Source organism: Bemisia tabaci, chromosome 7 (assembly GCF_918797505.1).
Source record: "Bemisia tabaci chromosome 7, PGI_BMITA_v3".
Taxonomy (NCBI): domain Eukaryota; kingdom Metazoa; phylum Arthropoda; class Insecta; order Hemiptera; family Aleyrodidae; genus Bemisia; species Bemisia tabaci.
In genome coordinates, this window is record NC_092799.1 from 29,363,719 (window position 1) to 29,381,343 (window position 17,625).

The 17,625-nt window shown below is 41.0% G+C and overlaps 1 protein-coding gene across 1 annotated transcript in view; it reads right to left on the reverse strand.

The window, feature by feature from the left end:
* Positions 1-1,925: 1,925 nt before the first annotated feature.
* LOC140225081 (cadherin-related tumor suppressor-like) overlaps positions 1,926-17,625 on the reverse strand; it is a 209,148-nt gene continuing 193,448 nt past the window's right edge. The window contains exons 4-5 of the mRNA XM_072302583.1: positions 2,807-3,040; positions 1,926-1,976 (exon numbers count right to left, since the gene is read on the reverse strand). Coding sequence (XP_072158684.1) covers positions 1,926-1,976; positions 2,807-3,040 — 285 coding nt within the window. The remainder of the gene's footprint in view (positions 1,977-2,806; positions 3,041-17,625) is intronic.

A 17,625-nucleotide genomic window follows, 5' to 3' on the forward strand; every position in this document is an offset into this window, starting at 1 on the left:
TTAACGAGTGCCGCGGCCCGGGCGGTTTTCGATTTTCGGTGCCCCGTTCCTTCTCGGACCGATCGCTCCGGTGATTCGTGTCTCACTCCGCACAGTGGAGCTGAGAGTTCCTTTATACTGAGAGTCAAGACAATGTGAATCCAGTTCTGATTGGTTCCCGTATTTTAGGCCTTCACAGTGTCACAAACGGGAAAAAAGATTACATTTTCACCGATTGCAAAGATTATAATCTGGAATGGACCAGGGAATTACGGGTTCGGCAAGGAACAAACGGAATGAGAGAAGGAACGGAGGAAGGAATTTGAGAATGGGCCGATCAAAGATTACGAAAAATCGTTCAATTTCTGTAATCTTTATTCCCGTTTGTGACTCCATGAGCCGAATTGTCTTGACTCTCAGTATAAAGGGACTCTAGTCTGATTTAACGAGTGCCGCGGCCCGGGCGGTTTTCGATTTTCGGTGCCCCGTTCCTTCTTCGGGACCGATGCTCCGGTGATTCGTGTCCCGCTCCGCACAGTGGAGCGAGTCCATGGGAGAGATCGGACATGATTTGGAAATTTCAAAAGCCTGAATCGTAGTTGCTACGAAAAGTAGAAGTTTGAAAAAGGCTTTGTTGGTTTTTCCGTAAAGTTTCCTTTGAGAAGCATCCTAAATCAAAGCGGTCGAATTCAAAATAAAACGCGGAATTTGGAGTCATAGGCAGAGAATTAATCCCGAATCTGCGTTTGTTCCACTGTGCGCTGTTGTCGACTACCGAGGAGGATCTACCGATTTCAATCGTCAACATTCTTCTAATGGGAAATTGGCAGGGGTCTGAAATTTGATGATTTTCATGTGCAAATGGAAACTAGTTACTGGTGTAAAAGACAATAAGTTGGAATTTTTTAGCAGACGTGCGTTAAAAATCAGCATAAAGCTTAAATTCTCAATACAGAGGGTAAAAGCTCAGAGTCATAACTAGTGTTGCACCGAACATCGTATCTCTTTGAGGGAAAATTGTGCTCATTTGAGCTTTTTCCCTCTGTATTGAGATTTTCAGCTTTATGCTGATTTTTAACGCACGTCGGCTAAAAAATTCCAATCTGCTATGATACATAAAAGCGTTTCAATGGGAAATGCCACCTTATGACGTCACAACGTGGTAAATTTGTTTACATGTATGCCTATTTTCTTCCAATCCCCAAAATGAAATAAAAAATTATAGAAAAATACCGAGAACTCGGTTCAGCAAGCACGTTCATTTGAAGCAGTCGTGCAAATCCTCCCTTATAGAAGGAGAGTTCAAAACATCTCAAACTCCATCAGACCCATTGCGATTGAAGGAGGCCACCAATAAGAGGTACAGGAAGTAGAGCTCAAGGTGGAGGATTTCGTTGCTCCTCAGACGTAAGGGCATACCTCGATTCCCTCGTGAGCCCTGTTCTCCGTATAACTCTATGCTTTCCGGGGCTCATGTAGAAATTGAGATACGCTCTTTCGCCAGAGGAGCGACGATTTGGTCGAGGAATGCGAGGAAACGCACAACGTGAGCGGTGCCTGCCCCGTGCTTGCCATTAGAGCTCCAACCCGAGTTGGTCCGCTAGGCCATCTCCCCATTCCCTATTTCCCATTCGGACTCATCTATTCAATTAATACTCTCTAAACACTCTAAATGATGACTCCGACGCTGGACGAGTGGCGCTCACGCACTGAGAAAGGTAATTTCCAGCCGCACGACTCTGCTCGCACCGTTTCGGGATGATGTCACGCCTCGTTCACGCGTGATATGATGCTGTCCCGTTTTTCTGTGCCGAGGAAAAACGCCGTATCGACATTCGAACGTTGCGAAATCTCCTCCAATAAAAAATATATTTTTGAGGAAATTAATGAATTTTTCTCGTTCAATATGGAGAATTTAAACACATATTGCTTCGTCCAAGACTGCTTTATGAGCTGAGTTCGTGGTATTTTTCATAATTTTCTTCTGAAATGGGAGACTGTATAGGAAAATGGATTTAAAATCGAGAGAATGTGCCTTTTGAGGAATTCATGAATTTTTCTCGTTTAATGAAGAGTTCACGCACATTTTATTGCTTCGTTTGAGACTGCTTCATGAGCTGAGTTTGCAGTATTGTTCATAATTTTCTTCTGAACTGGGAAATTGAATAGGAAAATGGATTTAAAATTGAGAAAATGTGCCTTTTAAGGAAATTCATGAATTTTTCTCGTTCCATAGAGAGTATACACAAATTTTATTGCTTTGTCTGAGACTGCTTTATGAGCTGAGTTCGTATTTTTCATAATTTTTTTTCTGACATGGGAAATTGGAGAAAAATTTATTTAAAAAAGAGAAAATGTGCCACCTTATGACGTCATCTGGCAGAATTTCCCATTTAAACACATGTATTTTAGCAGAATCGGTTATTTTGTCATATCTCCTCCAATAATTGCTCAATTTATGAATCAAGGGTATCCTCGTGTTCAGCCCACTCAGTAGATTCCACTTAATCACGAAATTCATCAAATTTCAGACCCTCCCTGGAAAAAAAAGACATTAGATCTAGAGTCCAGATTCTTGAAAACATCGACAGGAAAAAATACTCTTGATTCAATCAGATTTTCGCTTAAATCAAAAGGAAATCCGCTCAAATTAAGAGGCTTGGTTCTTGATTTAAGCAAAAATCCGATTGAATCAAGAGTATATTTTCTTGTCGATGTTTTTAAGAGTCTGGACTCCAGATCCAATGTGTTTTTTTCCAGTCCTTGCAAATTCGTCATCGGTGATTTTAAAAAAGGAAACAGGATGGAAAGAATAATGGATACATACCTCTTCGTAGTCAAGCCGGGCGGTGAGGGTGAAGACACCGGTCTGGGGGTTGAGGGAGAAGACGTCATTGGCCCAGTCGGAGATGACCGAGTACGTGACGAGGCCGTTGACGTCCTGATCCTCGTCGACGGCCTGCACTTGTCCCACTCGCGCCCCGCGCACCCAGTTCTCCGGCACGTCGAACGAGTACGTCGCCTCCTCGAAAACCGGCGCGTTGTCGTTCGTATCCGTCACCTGTCAACATAAAACGCACGATGTTAGTCTCACTTGATAACAATAAAAATATTATTACAATCAACGGTAAAAATCCAATTACGGCCAAAAAATTTGGCTTATTTTAAAAAAAACTATAATAAATCAATTTACATTAAACATGTTTAAAAACGAGATAAGTATACTAGATGCATAGGGTATAGAGCTGGTAGCATAATTCAGATTTTGATGTTCGCAAAACAAGGAAATATTTGTGGAGGTTGGCATTAGGTTATACCGAGAACTATTAACAAAATATTTTTTTACACAGTAAACGTTATAATTTGTTTAGGATTGAGAAATATTGTCGGAAGAAAAAAACTCGGACGTCAGAGAAAGACATAGTATTTTGAAAGGAATAGTTGGCTTGAAGATCGGTTATTAGGTTGGATGAACGCATGCTTTACTGCTGATTGAAATAATTTAACAAGATAATAACTCCTCGCTTGACAAGTGCAAAAATTGCGCTTGAAACCACTGGGAAACACATTGAGAGTGTTTTCAGCGATAACAACTACAAATGGAGAAGATATCTGATTATCGATTCTGAAATCTTTATAAGTCTTAAATAGACCTGGTGGAAAGAGAAAAACTCAATTGAGAACAACTACAGATAAAAATGACATTCTTGAAAGCGCTCCATGGCATTGGCGCAAGGATGCGGTAGTATCCGAAACGATTCAAGTTCAGCCAGGCATCCGTCAAACTGGACTTAAATCAACGATGCACATTAAAGAACTCGGTAATTTCTCTCCAGAGTTGCCAAATTTCGATGGAAATTAAGATCATCGAATTTTACGAAAAATCTTTTATACATATGACGAAAAATGTGATAGATTCAAAGTGTATTATTATAGTATACCTCGTGTCACCTTTCACGATTTCGCTTTTCAAAATACCCGTACTCATCCAACGTATCGATTCCGACAAATTTTGATAGAAATGCTGACTATCTCTTATTTGGTGTGTTTGAGTCCGTAACTTTTTCTGGCTTCATAAAAAAAAAAATCCTGATTACTTGGTACATGTACCGAAATTCTGTAACGGGGCCGTCCCTAAATTACCTAACGCTCTAGGGGGAAAGGGGGGATCAAGGAGAGCGTTACGATATTTTGTGTTTACGTGTTAAGGGATAGGGACCTACGTCACAAAAGCGTTACGGAGGGAAGGGGGGGGGGTCCAAAATGACAAAAAATTGCTTAACGTAATTTAGGAACAGCTCAAATCACCATCAGCCCTCAGCTCTATGGGGGAAAAATCCCCGATCATGCATGCTTCAATTCCCTGACTACGAGAGACTTCTCTGCGGGCTGAATTTTGAAATTGATAGACAATACGATAGACCTAGCGATAGACACAGCAAACACAAGGAGTATGGAGTGATCCTATTGGTTGAAATGGGTGGTTTCCATAGACTAAGAGAGAAAATGATGGAATAACTATATATGGGATCTCTCGTGGGTTGCCGTTAAGCCTATTACCTACCTCCTTCCTCCAATGCAAACACCCGCTTCCACCAATAGGATCCCTCATATCCCTTTTGTCTTCTTTGTCTACAGCTTGTCTATCAATTTCAATAATTGGCCCGCTGGAAAGAGAAAGAGGGAGAAAACCCGTACGATTACAACATCGAGACAACACGATGGGAGTTCGACTGCAGTTCTTGATCGGGAAAGTTGCTTTTCTCGGACTTGAGGAAAACGGTTTTGTGTTTAATCATTTGAAATCTTCGCAAAACTTAATTTTGCAACCTAGCCTCTCTCGATGATCCGACGGCATCAGGCACTGGTATGCTTAATGACCAAAAAACCCGGGGTTCAAGTGATCCGGACGGTCCCCTCGTTTGCCGGATAGCGAAGAGAGCAGTAAATGGATTTCTGTATGAGCCATGCTTAGCACATGCTTTTATGTGTCTCGAGGTTCACCCTAGCATGCACTTACTGCTCTCTTCGCTATCGTGTCCCCCCTCAACGGTAGATGCTGATGCAATAATCCGCTTGTCACCGATATCGACGATAGAGCAAGTTACCGCGAATAGACATAACAGGCGAACGCGCCGCGAGACGCCACAGACGCAGGGCGCAGGCGCAGCCTCGGCGCCATTGGGACAAACTTCGCCAATCCATCTTGTCCATTTCCCGTAAATATATTATCTCCGCAAGACATCGCTAAATAAATAGAATATGCAGATTCGAGTGTTAATGGTGGGCTCCAGTGTGGCTTTTCGCTAATAATCTCTCTGCTTTGGCTTTGATTTACGGATTATGCGACCAGCGCTCCGACTCCCCTTCACCCCGAGTCCTCCGCCTCCCGTAACTAGCACCGCGCTTAGCTAGCGTGAACCGGTTGCAAAATTTCATCGGGAATCAAATTTTGAAATTTCGCAAGTAATTGAGATTGTATTTTCAAATAAGGTACCACTGTCTCTGGCTCCTCCATAAAAGCACATATCTGCATTACACTGAAAAAACAAAAGAAAACACATTGGATCTAGAGTTCAGACTCTTAAAAAGATCGACACAGAAAAAATACTCTTGATTCAATCAGAATCTAGCTTAAATCAAGAACCAAGCCTCTTAATTTAAACGGATTTCGTTTTGAATTAAGCTTAAATCTGATTGAATCAAGAGTCCTTTTTCTTGTCAATGTTTTCAAGAGTCTGGACTCTAGATCCAATGTGTTTTTATTTCCAGTGTAGGGAAACCAACGGCAAGTATTTTGTTTCTGTAATGCGCCAGAAATAGTGGTTCCTTACTGCAAAATGTGATCCAATTCATGTTCAATGGATAATCTTGATTATTTTTGGGGAAATCCACGCGTGAGATTAAAAAGGCCTTCTGACAATTTGAGAGGTAGCAGTACCCGAAAGTATCGTCAACTTCATATTTGTTTAGAAATAAAGGTGAATTCCAGGATCTAGGAGATTAAAGTTTGTGAGTATGTCATTAAATGAGGTTTCAAATCAAGCTTTTCATACCGGTCCCTGTATGTCATCAAATAAAATACACCGATTTTTCCATTCCTTTCATCTCTCTATTCCAGTCAGTGTTTGTGTCAATGGTTTTATTCGGAATTCCAAAATGTTCACCTCTGGGATTTTTATATTACGAATTCAAATCAGGTCATTTTAATTTCAAATAAATAAAAGTAAATCATTACTATACATTTTTTTAAAACATGAATTTTTAGGTCCCAAAACAAACGTCTGATGATTAAGATAGCCAACAGACGGATAAGTGTGATCAAACGAAATAATTAGTCATTGGTTTATTACAAAATGAAATTTTAGAGTGGCGTTCTTTTAAAATTTGCGGGATCATTTTCAGAAGAGTCTCCGAGAGTATCTCTGAAATTTCTGGGTCATCCATCTGCAGAGAAATCCAATCGCTAAATTTTAATTGAGCTTATAAATAGATACGTAAACCCTATTCCAAACTGTTAAATGATTGGATCCTTCAAAATAGAGACGCTAAAATTGACAAATAAAACCATACCAAAAACTTACACGAATCAGTGAGAACGAAAACACACCAACTCGGTAACTCCAAAATTCTCGCTTTTCATTAAAGAGAGTCAGTTTTTCATAAAGGTCATTGAAGTTAACGCATCTTTCCCAATGTGGACCTTTTAAGTGTTCATAAGTACGTGTGTTTCGGCACCGAAAATCTTTTCCTTGTGCTAACTTTTTCAACTGCTGCGCAGTTTTCCGAGTGTCTTGATTATTTTCATTTTTTCGAGTTGGTGTGTTTTCGTTCTCACCGATTCATACTTCTCTCGGTGTAAAATGCGCGGTTTTCTAGCCCAACGTGACAACAGTGCCTCAGCGCGCGCAGCGGGCTCAATCATCCGTAGATGTCATGTGCGCTTGACCAACATACCACTGCTCATTTGTACTCATAATTAGATCGACACAATTTTAATACTTTATTATATGATATTTTTTTCTTGTGTTTTCCTGCGTCCGCTGATTCCCTCGATTAGCATTCATTTGCATTCCGGTGCTGCTCCGCTACAATGATCTCGTGCTATGTGGGGCTCAGACTGCGTCTGGACTAAATGGACGTGCGAGGCTGCGGCAAACTATGAACTCCAATCCGACATGAGCCCTCGATATCATAAGATTGCGGTTTTTTCAAGGCTCAACCGGTGCATCCTCTGAGTCCTTTCTCCGGATGAGGTTGTGACTGACTTCAGTTTTTTGAGCTGCAAATTGGCACGGTATAAGATTCGAGACTTTATCGGTGGTCTTAAGACCACGGACCGCACGCAGACGTATGATGCAGATGCATGCATATTTATCGTTAGATGAATACTTAGAAGCATGTTCTTTTCTAATTTGTTTACCAGTTTGATGATGTTCCGAGAGGTGGTGGACGAGAATGCAGAGGAAGGGGAAAATAAGAATAATTGATGGATACAGAAAGATATGACACAAATTGAATACGGCAGGGTGGGACACTTTTTCTCATGAAAATTCGATTCTAAAACCTCGCCAATCGACTGGCATCATTTTTATACCCAGGCAAAAAGCTCTCAATGAAATTTGCTCTTTTTAGGGGGGTTTTCTACTCTAGCGCAGCGAATTAAACTTTACGCTCATAACACTTGGGTTGTGGACCCATTGAAAAAGTCATTGGCTAATGGATTACTGTTTGTACTTAATCTGATCCCTAGGGGAAAAAAATCGCTATTGTGCATTAAATTTTTGGCGGTATTTACCTCGTAGCTGCAAGTAAACATGACAATATGAATGATTACTGATTAGCACTGATGGAAAACTAGTAGTGGCTAATAGATTTCTTGAGGGTCATAAGGACGGATTCAACTAGAATCAGCCTAGCATGCAATCGGTTAAATCTAATATGGGGCCAAGGAGCGATAGAAGTGTGCATTTTTCGATTAGATAACTATTCGCGCTCTCCAGTATGTTTGTTGCCTATCCGGCGAAATTGAAGGCGGATCTTAAGTGGACGATATCTATCAAGAGATATACACATCGTCTATTAGTTCTAGCAAAGCTCAGGGAGGAAAAATCTTCGTTGCTTTTCATTTTTTCTGTTCTCTTGTTCCTCGTTGTTTTTCCTTCCTCTTATTTTAGCGTCTTTCCTTTATTGTAGTGGTGCCTGGTGCAGTCATCCCTCATCATTCGTCATCCTTAAGCCGGCCTTGCTCCACGGTGAAATATAATCCAGATTTCAAGTTGATTTCTAATGATTTCCTCGCATAATTTTTCAGGGAAATAAACAATAAAATCGAAAATTCTCGCTTAAGGCCTAAAATCCCGATCTCCAACCTATGAAAGAAACAAACGGCAATGCACACCTACTCTGTGCATAAATAACGGTGCAATGTGATCTTGGCCACTTGAAATGCATCAAAGGGTAACAATGCGCGGTCAGTGAGTCATAAAGTGATAAGGTCGCGACTCGCGGCACACGCAGTCACTCCGACAGCCGGCTAATTACCCGATAGCGCCAACCTGTTCTGCCGTCCTAAGAAAGAAAGCCGTATGCGCTTTTCGACGTTGCCAAATTTCCTTTGATAACTTGAGAAACTAGCGAGTATTTTTCCTCTAATTTTTCAGCAAATTTCATTCGCGATTCGATCTAGATTATCTCAGAATTTCAAGAAAAAATATTTGTAACTTTTCCAAAAAAGAAAGATTTTATCATGGGAAATTTGACAACGTCCGAATGCTCATACAGTATTCTTCCTCAAAACAGCAGCATTTAGCGCCGTCGCTGTCTGCTGTCGATCCAGCGCAAAAGGGTTGCGCCACGATTCTATGCAAAGAGAGATCATTCCTCAGACGCGCCCTTGTGCACGCGCAGTGTTGTCAATGAGCCAGACATAGAGACAAAATGGACAATCTTCAGCCATCTAGAAACATCTTTATTTGAGTGTTTTACGTGCTTCAATATGAACGCGCTTTTTCGAAATCTTTCATAAAAACAGAACCCATTGACTTGAGTCAAATGCCCCTTGGTTTGATGCCGGTAAACCTGATCCAGAGACGAAATAGATTTCATCAAGCGAAAATAATACACCTGCAAAAATAGTTTTAATGGTACCGCATGATGATTTAATTATTTGAGGTCGTGATTCTTTTGACGGCATAAGGTAAATTAGGAGAACCAAAACCAGCGATCTTCATTGCCCTGTCTAAAAATTGTGAAATCATTATGATTTTAATATTGGAAGAACGTCGAGAAAACCTCTATGTTCATGTTTCCATGTAAATTATTTGTTATTGAGCGAGGAAATTCAGAAACTTTTAAAAACAACTAGAAGTTTTGTTAGCTCCTTGCAAAAAATTGATATGATTGCACAATTGAATCGGTCAGTTACAAAAAGGTTCAAGCGCCAGATATAAAAATACGAAAAAAACGATAGAAACTGTATAAACCAACCCGTTTTAAATTGCAGATCAGTTAATAATGTGATTAATTAATTCATCGCTTAAATATTTCGGAGCTGAGAAATTTCTACAGGATCCATTAAAATAGTTACTACCATTTTTCTCGAAGTGTTATTTTTGGCGCTTGAGAACTTTTGTAACTATGACCGATTCAATTTTTAGACAGAGCAATAGACATTGCTAGTTTTGGTTCTCGACGCCTCAAATGATATATTTTTAGAAAATTTTCTGACTATGCGTAACGTACTTAAGTATGCGAGTGAACCTGCTGGCGGGGAACTAGTCGTGGCAACGGTTGATTCGCACACCTATTACGGACAGAACTACCCACGCGAATTTGTCGAGAAACTGCTCAGGATCCTTGAAACTTGTCTCTTGCGTCAATGTCTCCGAGACATAATCTTGTGCAGGCTACGCCCGTTTTGATACATGTAAATAGGGAATACATTCATAGACCTCAGAATTGGCATAAAATTGCACATATTTTGCAATGATTGTCCGTCACATCAGAGACTCGCGACCGAAAAATAAAATTTCTCCGCGATTGATTGCACTTTGACCCCACACTGAAAAAAAAGGGTTTGGATTTTTGCCGGAATATCGGTGTACAACACCAACTCCGGATAGCTGATATGGCCCCAGCTAGTTATTTTGGATAGTAGGCAAACCCGATTTTGGGTTCTACGCTGACTCGGAAGTTTAGCTAATATCTAAACTAGTTCGGCAAAAATCTAAACCTGGTTTGGATCGCTAAATTGAAGCATCGGCAGCAAATTTTGGGGTTTGTAGCCAGGGGACCGTTGAAAAGAGCCCCCCAAAATGGATTATTTACGGAAATAATGTCTAAAACCGCGAAAAATAAGGTCCACGAGATATTTGGAGTAACTTTTCTCGATATATACGTGTAGAATTTTTTTGGCCTACGTCGGGATTTGAACCGGGGACCTACCTAACCGAAGACGAGGATCCTACCTACTGAGCCATGCCGAGAACGTAATTACGGGGACGAAAAACCCGCATTTAGCTTCCAATTGAGAGGGCAGCCAGGATATCTCGACCAATTTACATAGCTTTTGTTCGATTTTTATTTTAATGCATTATTTTACTTCATTTTATTTTTTCACTTGATTATATTATTTTACGTCATTTGCTTTATTTAATTTTGTTTTTTTAGTTGATTTTCTTTAGACTTCAGGTATTTTATGTATTTACTTTATTTTATTAATTTCCTTTATTTTATTTATTTACTTAATATTATTAATTTACTTTACTTATATTATGAATTTACTTTAGGTATTTTATTTTTTACTTTATTGTATTTTTTTAGGTAGGTGCTTCGTTTTACTTGTTTTTATTCAACAGGGATGAAAGTAATTGTTCATCAAATTTTGTTATAATCAGCATTTCCTTACTCTCTCTAAAATAGGAAAAAATGATGAAGGTCTTAAATAAAAAAGATTAGCTACAAGGGAGGGAAAGTGGATAGAATGCCTAGTCAAATTCTGAACACACATTATTCCCTTATTATGCAGTTCCAAAAGGTCATACCAGAAAAAATATTTTGCTCAGTTTCAAGGTATTTTTTGGTAAATGATAACAATCCTGGCACGGAATAAGAACCCAGTGTATGTAGACAGCATCAAAATAATATCACTGAAATTATTGATTTCCGTTATGAATTCATTTAACAGGTACTTGTGAATTTAAATTGAAAGTAGGACAAGCATCCATCAATTTTTTTATCATCAATCGATCAAATAGGTACACTACCCACCCATTACAAATCTGATACCTAAGTAAACTCAAATCATTAAAATACAAGAAATCAGAGGATAACAGGGCTCTGGCTTTTCATCACCACATAATTCTCTGGAAATTAAAATTTTGGACATTCTAATGATGTAGCATTAAATGGATCGGTTCTTCTCCAGACTTCTAATCCTCTACTCTTGACTCCTGAATAATGGGCACAGAAAAACACAGCTTATAGGAAGACAAACCTGGAGTCATAACCGGTTCCATGAAAATGAAACATATTATTAATATTGCAACTGAAAATGGGGCTAGATATGTAAAGTTGCTAGTAGGTGTATATGTACTTAAGTACTTACGAACTTCTCCTCCGGACGGACGAATCATTGTTGTTCAGTTATCTGCGAAGTAAGTTCTGCAGGTTGGAAGTGTGAGTACATTGAAGGATATTCTGCTAACTGTCAAATTATAGTTCCGCAATTTAATTGCAGTAAAGAGCTAGAAACTATAATGTTGAACTAAGCAGGTTTGATGGATCAATATTCTAGAGAAGATGGAGAAATGAGTTGAAATAAAATGATTTCAGGGCAGCCTTCGAAAGAATTCCTCCAGAACTAATCTCTGGTTGTGTCATATGAAGTGGTAAAACTTCGAACCTCTTTGCCTGAATTTGATTTTGATGCGACTTGGTACCTTCCTACAAAATACAGTTCATTTCATGGATATATTGGATCCGCAGTGACTGTTATGAAAGACCAAGGCGGATAAAGAATGAAAATATATTTTGAGGTTAGCTTTAATGAAAAATAAACACTTGTGTTCTGGCGCTGAGCGGAGATGTGAATTGATTTCTCAGTTGTTATACGAAGTTAAAAATATTACAGATGAGTTACCTGAGAAAAAATTGTCACCTTAAAATCTATGTGCCGCTGAAAGAAACCAAAATATTGAGCTTTGATACATACATGAGGTCCTGATTCTAATTAGGAGCGACTCGTAGATATGTACACACTGTTACTATCCCATGTATTCAAACAATAGCACCGATATCGAGCGATCAAACGATGATTTGGATAATGCTGATGTTTCTTGATTTAACAAACTGATGATAAGAATCACTGGCAGACTAAAGTCCTCCGGTTTCGAACGCGAATTCTTGTCACGCAGCACGCCGCTCGAACGAACAGATTAGTTAAACATCTACACTCTTGGACAAAGGAATACTGGTTTACTTGAAAGATTAATAGAACAGTAATGATGTTTTCGGATGTGTTTCGTTTAATGATTAAAGAATTAGTAACATAATACCTTGACTCACCCACCGGGATGGTGATATCAGTTTCTGTTGACATCAACTCAACAGCACTGAGACTGAGAGTTAAGTTCTACTGCCTTCAGAGAGCGCCACTGACGATTCCGAATGAGCGGTGAATTTGAAATAGCACAGCACTTGAGATAATTAATTTTTATTACTTTTAATTCGTCAACCGACTCGATACGACCGACTCGCGACGCCATTAGCATTTCAACTGAGACTGAAAAAGTAACGGACTTTTTTAAACGCACGTGATTCGTCACTGCACCTGCCTAAACAGTTTGTGACGGTATATGGCCAGCAGTTTGGATTATAGCCGAACTAGTTCAGCTACTACCTAGAAGTGGTTTAGATACAACATAAACTTTTAGGTTTGTGATGAATCTAAAATGAGGTTTAGATAGTATATAAACTTGGTTATGCTAGGAGCTCAAAGATTTTGTTTACTACTTCAAACAGTTTGCCTATTAGCCTAATCGCCGCTGAACTGACCAGTTCGGCTAAAATCTGACCCTTTTTTTTTTCAGTGCAGTGGCAACAAGTGCAGCAGATAGTTACTGTCAGCAGTTGGCAACAATTCCTCTCCCATCTATAGTAGTCACCGTTTTCGTGCCCTCGGCAGGCCTCAAGAGGTCAAGTCAGTGTCAATATTGTCACTCTCTTCATAACCATACTGTAAACCAGGAGCGTCATTTGGGGAAGGAGCAAAGAGTGAAAACTCCTATACTCTCTTTCATTTCAAAGACCTTTTTCGGGGGAAAATGGTTAACCGCCTTACTACATCGGAAAGAAAACACATTGGATCTAGAGTCCAGACTCTTAAAAACATCGACAAGAAAAAATACTCTTGATTCAATCAGATTTAAGCTTAAATCAAGAACCAAGCCTCGTAATTTGAGCGGATTTCCTTTTGATTTAAGCTTAAATCTGATTGAATCAAGAGTCCGTTTTCTTGTCAATGTTTTCAAGAGTCTGGACTCTAGATCCAATGTGTTTTTTTCCCAATGTACTTGCGAGAGGGTAAGCAAGTCGGCATTAAAGTTTTGAAGTCTTTCGATCGATAGGCGTGTTTGTTACGTCATCCGGGACCGACATCCTCGGAGACTTAAATGCAAGGGTAGAAAAGTAGGAAGGAAGCTGTTTTCAAGAGTCGGGACTCTAGATCCAATGTGTTTTTTTTTTCCAGTGTAGGCAGTATGATAACTCTGCATTGAGAGAGGACAAACATTGAAATATCAAGCAAATTTTTCGAGCTTACCGATCTTTCTCAAAACTGCAGGCAAAAATCAAACCCTCCACGCCTAAAAGCACATTTTAGCTGATATTCAAAGGAAACACAATTTTGCAAACCGTAAAATATAGCTAAAAATATCTGAGCGCAAAATATTACATTCGGTTAGCCAACTGAACGGTTCGGCGTTGATAACTTTACCAACGTATGCGCTCCAAACTTAGACTAAAACTGAAGTATCATCATAGATAGAAAGAGCCCATCCGAGCACAAATTTTCTCCGAAGAGAGTAATGCTCGGATGAGTTTTTTCCCTCCAGTACGAGATATCAGTTGCAGACTGAGTTTTGAGCGCACGTAGGCAAAACCACACTGGAAAAAAGCACATTGGATCTAGAGTCCAGACTTTTGAAAACATTGACAAGAAAAAATACTCTTGATTCAATCGGATTTTTGCTTGCATCAAAACGAAATCCGCTTAAATTCAAAACTTCGGTTCTTGATTTAAGCTAGATTCTGATTGAATCTAGAGTACTTTTTCCTGTCGATGTTTTTAAGAGTCTGGACTCTAGATCCAATGTGTTTTTTTTTTTTTTCCAGTGTACGAATCGTGCGCCGATCCGCATTTTTGTTTGTACCTGAACGGTTGCTCTTTGCGTTAAGATATTTTCAGAGCCAGGGTTTTTCACAAAATTTAATTACCCTTTTCTCTGACGTTCCAATTTTCCTTAGCCCTTCCAGCGAGAGTTATCTAATGGTTCTTGTGGGATAATCAGTTGCTCTTCTGGTCCCTAAGAGCTCCATTTTCATGTTTCGGCAAGTCCATACTCTCTTTAATCAGGTACTCTAGTCACAGACCCTGGCAATGACGCTCTGCAGCGTGGCGCAAAGTTCCGGTCCCGGGAAATTTCGCAGTTTCCCTCACGAAAGAGCTTAGCTATATTTCACGGTTGCCAACTCCCTCCGCGTAAATTACACTTTCACAAGGAGAACTTCGGGAATTTCTTCTTGAAATTTCACTAATTTTTCTACTGATCTCACGCAAATATCATAAAAAATTTGAACTGAAATTGCACAGGTATACTCTTGTGAAAAATTGCATTTTTTCAAGAAATTTTGCGACCTTGGGGTTGAGTTACGTTCCTTCGTCGGGAAACGAGAATTTGTGCAAAATCGGGCGATTCCAATTACGACCTCGAATACGAGCGCTCATAATTGTAGCGGGAGTCGTAAAAACCGCCGAAGGATCCGGGACCCGGGACCTGGGAAGAGGGAAAGAGGAAAAGACCGACGACCGAGTTAATGTTATGATAATGAACGGAATTCAATTCACCGCCACGCCGCACAGCGGGTCGAGTCAATAGGAGAGGTCGGACAAAATTTGGAAACTTCAAACGCTTAAAACTCTATTTATACGAAACTTGTAGGTTCTAAAAGTGGTTCCACTGGTTTTCCCGTGAAATTGTCTTCAAGAGGCACTTCTTGGAATCTAAATTGAACGAAATGAACATCAAAATTTGCAGTTTTAGTCAAAAATTTCATGTCCGACTTCTCTGACTGACTCGATTCAATGTGCGCCACGGCGCGCAGCGCCGCGACGCGACGCAGCACCGTGCCAGACCAGCATCGCGCCCCGCTCTCCTCGGCGGAAACCGACGAACTCCACGCAAAATCAAGCGTAAATACGCGGTTTATGCGCCAAGTTCGGTCAACGCTCGGCGCAACAGTTCGGACCTGGGCCCGTCAAGCCACGCCGTTGTTTTACATCTTTTCCGAATGACACCGGTTTTCGTTCTCACCTCCCCCTCCGTTCCGCCCCATTGGAAAAATTTTACTTTTCCGAAAATGTAACTATGACCAGGGCCGGATTAAGGGATGGCCACATGGGCGCGGCCGCGGCCCATGGCGGCAAATCTAGGGGGCGGTAAATTTTGCAATTTTTTTAAATATAGGTATAAAAAAAAATCGAATTTAGAAAAAAAAATTGCAAACGAGAAAAAGCAACAAAATCTCTCATTTCCTGAGAGTATAGCAATTTATAATTTTGTCGTCTTTCAGTGATACAAGAGACAGCACCTTTAACTAGTCGAGTTAAGAGAGAAACCAAACACGCAATTTGGCCTGGAATGGCGCGACTTGGAGAGAAATGATGACGAGGACTTGAGATGGAAAGTCCTCGGTGTGGCGGTCGGCATGTAACACATATTAGCGCCTACAGGACTACACGAATACTTCACGCATTGCATCAAACACGGTGCGGTCACTGCTGTCAGCGTGAAACGGATAGCGCCTACAAGAATGCATGGATACTTCACACATTGCGCCAAAGACAGTGCGGTCAGCATGAAACGCTTAGCGCCTACAAGACTGCGTGAATACTTCACGCATTGCGCCAAACACAGTGCAGTCTGCGCGGCGCAGCGGCGGAAGAGAGCTTTGAGTTTCTTGTGAGCGGGCAGTTCTAAGTCCCCGTAACCAATGTGAAATAAAAACGTTAATATCTTCGTTAGGAGTTGGTGTCAGTCATTTCCGTTGCGCGAATCGTGTTTTGCGTGAAATTTTGGGTAAGAAATATGTGCCAGAATCCTTTAATTCGTACCCTGTCTGGTGGTCCATACTGACAGTTGTCCGAGAAATTGGCAGAAAAACAATCCAAATTCTGGTAGGATGAATGAAAGTGTGAACTAGTTCTTATCATGTGAGCCCTGAGTATGAAGGATCCGACTCTCAATTGCTCAGCTTCGCGGACATTCCTACAATTCGTCGCTTGGCTGACACAAGAACGTAACTCCATTTAGAGATAAGCCAGGAAAATCCTCGAGTATTGTGAACGACAGGGGCCATCGCCAAGTGCAGTTACGTCCTTTTGCTAGAAAGGCGACGAATCGAGCACAGTTAACCTTAGTCCTTCCTCGGCGGGATGGCGGAAATCGTTCAGCAGCGGACCGGAGCTGGGTCGCCGTAAGGACCTGAGTGAAGCCAAGTTGGCACGTCGCTACGATAATAAATTCCTACGGTTGTTCTGCAACACGATACACAACACATTCAAGAGCTGAGCCTCCGCGACGCTGCCCAACTTCGCCGAAACCCCACGAGACCGCGACGAACGAGGACCGGAAATTTCGGAGCATCCGACAACGTCGCGTGTGTTTTTCGTCCCATCGAAACCCATCGAGTCCCATCCTCCACTCCAGTGACCAACCAATCCGCCATTAATAAAACGTAATATAAATTTGATTTAATGCTCACCGTGAGCTCTGCGCGCGGCGGGGGAGGGGGAGGGGGCGGGGGGAAAGCGAGAAAAATCCGGGATCGTGGTATGCTGAAATCGACCCGGGTATGACCCAGCGGCGGGGTCCGAACTGTAACCATTACGAAAATGACTCGCTCGGTGTGAGTTTCCGAGGTCGCAACCACCGCCGCGGCGCCCCTAACGCTAAGTCAAAACGTCGTATGAGCATTCGGATGTTGCCAAATTTCCTCTCGGAAAATGTTAATTTTAGAAGATAATCATGTGTATTTTTCCTTGAAATTTTGAGACTCCTCGAATCGCACCACGAACGAAATCCTCTGAAAAATCGGAAGAGAAATATTCACACATTTTCCGGAAAATTCGAGATTTTTCGAGGGAAATTTGGCAACGTCTGATGGCTCATACGGCGTTTCTGCTTAGCAGGGCAGAACGGCCGACGCGACGCGACGCTCTTCGGCCGCGACTGATAACATCGAATAATAACACTGGGGTTACGATCGCTGCCATTGAGACCTCAACCGTTCTCTTCCCTGAGAGATATGTTAGTGTTTATTGGAATTTATCATCATACCGTCGGGCTTTCGTCGTTTCGCTTCAGA